Consider the following 2,146-nt stretch of genomic DNA (forward strand, 5'->3'; position numbering starts at 1 on the left):
GTGATGGAAAAACACCACTGTTGAATGATAGCCGGAGAGATAGCAGTTAGAGAAAATAGTTTCACATTCACACGGCCTGATTGCAAAGACAAAAACCGGTGCTTCTCATTTACATTGCAGTGAATATGACAGTAACATATAATAGTATAACATATTGACCGGATGCTGGAAGATGTCAGGTTGTCCTTGACTGCACCCAGGATGCACTATGCACTGACATCTGTGTTCAACCGGTCAATGAGTGCCTGTGAGGATGCGACAGCCCTTGTGAGTTCATCAATCGGCCCAACCAATCCGGCCAACCTATCACTTGAGCTTCTAAAATTGTTCATCCTTCCCTGTAACATATCCAGCAACTCTCTCCCAATTGGCGTCTTGTGGCACTGCACAAGAGATGTTGAACCGGTTGTATCTGGCAGCGGATCCGGACCCTGAAGAATATATGGGAGCATGCCGGACCTTACATGATCCGGCTATTTTGGATGTTGTGAGCATCCGGCAAAGATTAACATGATCTGAGGGACTTACGAGTTGTGAACAGTGAAATTCAACCAAATCCATCACATCTTTGATGGATGACTTTGGCAACATATCGGACACCCGGCAAGAACCGAGACTTTCCTTCCACCAGTCATTGAAGTAGTCCGGCATATGAGCAATGTCATAGTCATCGCATGCGTTGGAATCAACAGAGAGGCGCAATGCCTTGATATCCTGCAGGATAGCATCAACATCCGGTCGCCGGTCCACCAATGTGTGTGCGGTCATGATTGCAAGCACCCCCTTGAGAAGGTGGGGAATGACAGCGGACAACCGGGTGATAAATGATATATTGATGAATGGAGTTACAAAGGTCTGTATGACAGTGTAGAAGATGAGTGCAAGGGAATATCAGCATTGCCGGATAGCTACCTCCATCTCCCATTTCATCAAGATGTAAAAATTTGTTGCATAGCCAGGCATGTCAGTGGCAAAACTCTTGTCAACATAGAGGCGCATGGCCAACAACCGGGAATTGGCATAGAATAAGGCGCGAGAGATATCCCCAGCAGTGATTTGATTGCCCTTAGCAGCAATGATGACTTGGTCAGGGGGGATGAGAGTTACAGTATTGTTCATGGAGGGAATGTGAGGCTGTAGTGAGACCGACACTCAGAATTATTTACATGTGTCAACCATAATTTCATATTACCTAACCGGTGTTATGAAAGATTCAACCGGTACCAAGAACTGTCCAACCGGTACCAAGAACTATCCACCCGGCACCATGAACTATATATCCAACCGGTAACATGAACCACCCGCCCGGTACCATGAACCACCCGCCCGGTACCATGAACCATCCGACCGATGGCATGAACCATCCGACCGGTACCATGAACCATCCGACCGGTGGCATGAACTATCCGACCGGTACCATGAACTATCCGACCGGTACCATGAACCATCAAACCGGTAGTTCTGGCTGACCTATCATCTTCCGGAAAGTATCCTCTGCATGTCCTGCTAGTTGGTGATATATGTGAGATTGTCGGGCAGCATAACATGTATGTCCGGTGAGCCCTGCAGAAGTCGCGGTGTCCATGTGACTGAGCCATTGCTTGGCTTTGTGGTTAAAGAAATTAATGGACCACTGCATTTCATGTTTGACAAGAATAACCTCCTCATTCCAACGATCACGCAGTGCTTTCGTCCGGAGCCAATTCACCCGATAAACTATTGAGAATATGTGAGACCGGACATCCTGATACCACCGGATACAGCAGACACTCACATTCTGTCATCCAGTCATTGCCTGATGTGTCGCCCTGAACATCCAAGGACCAGAACCATGAAAGAGTCGTGTCCCTCTGACCACGTGCATTGGGATCGGCCACTGCAGAGCTTGCTTTCAGGTCTTCTTTCTTCAAAGGAAGGTATTTCTTCAAGAGGTCGTGGTCAGGGAGATTAGCCAGTTGCAACCTGCATTTCGAATATATACTGGCATTGAGATTTACTGCTGTTTCCACCGAGCGAACTTGAGTCCATGCCCTGGTGGATGAGGCCTGTGACTTGGCTGACCGGACAGTATTGCGGAATATGACGGCTTTATCTACCAAATGAACTCTAATGGCATGGAGTGCATCATTGGCCTGGCCTCACGAAG

At 47.8% G+C, this 2,146-nt stretch overlaps 1 protein-coding gene across 1 annotated transcript; it reads right to left on the minus strand.

The window, feature by feature from the left end:
• Window positions 1-1,447: 1,447 nt before the first annotated feature.
• Window positions 1,448-1,987, minus strand: EDB91DRAFT_1252435 (uncharacterized protein; the record flags this gene model as incomplete). Its single annotated transcript, XM_041323509.1, has 3 exons — window positions 1,448-1,716; window positions 1,775-1,922; window positions 1,982-1,987. The coding sequence occupies 3 exons, from the start codon at window positions 1,985-1,987 to the stop codon at window positions 1,448-1,450; spliced, it is 423 nt and encodes a 140-aa protein (XP_041173299.1).
• Window positions 1,988-2,146: the final 159 nt, after the last annotated feature.

Source organism: Suillus paluster (genome assembly GCF_016628075.1).
Source record: "Suillus paluster strain FC165 chromosome Unknown EDB91scaffold_67, whole genome shotgun sequence".
NCBI classification, from domain to species: Eukaryota; Fungi; Basidiomycota; class Agaricomycetes; order Boletales; family Suillaceae; genus Suillus; species Suillus paluster.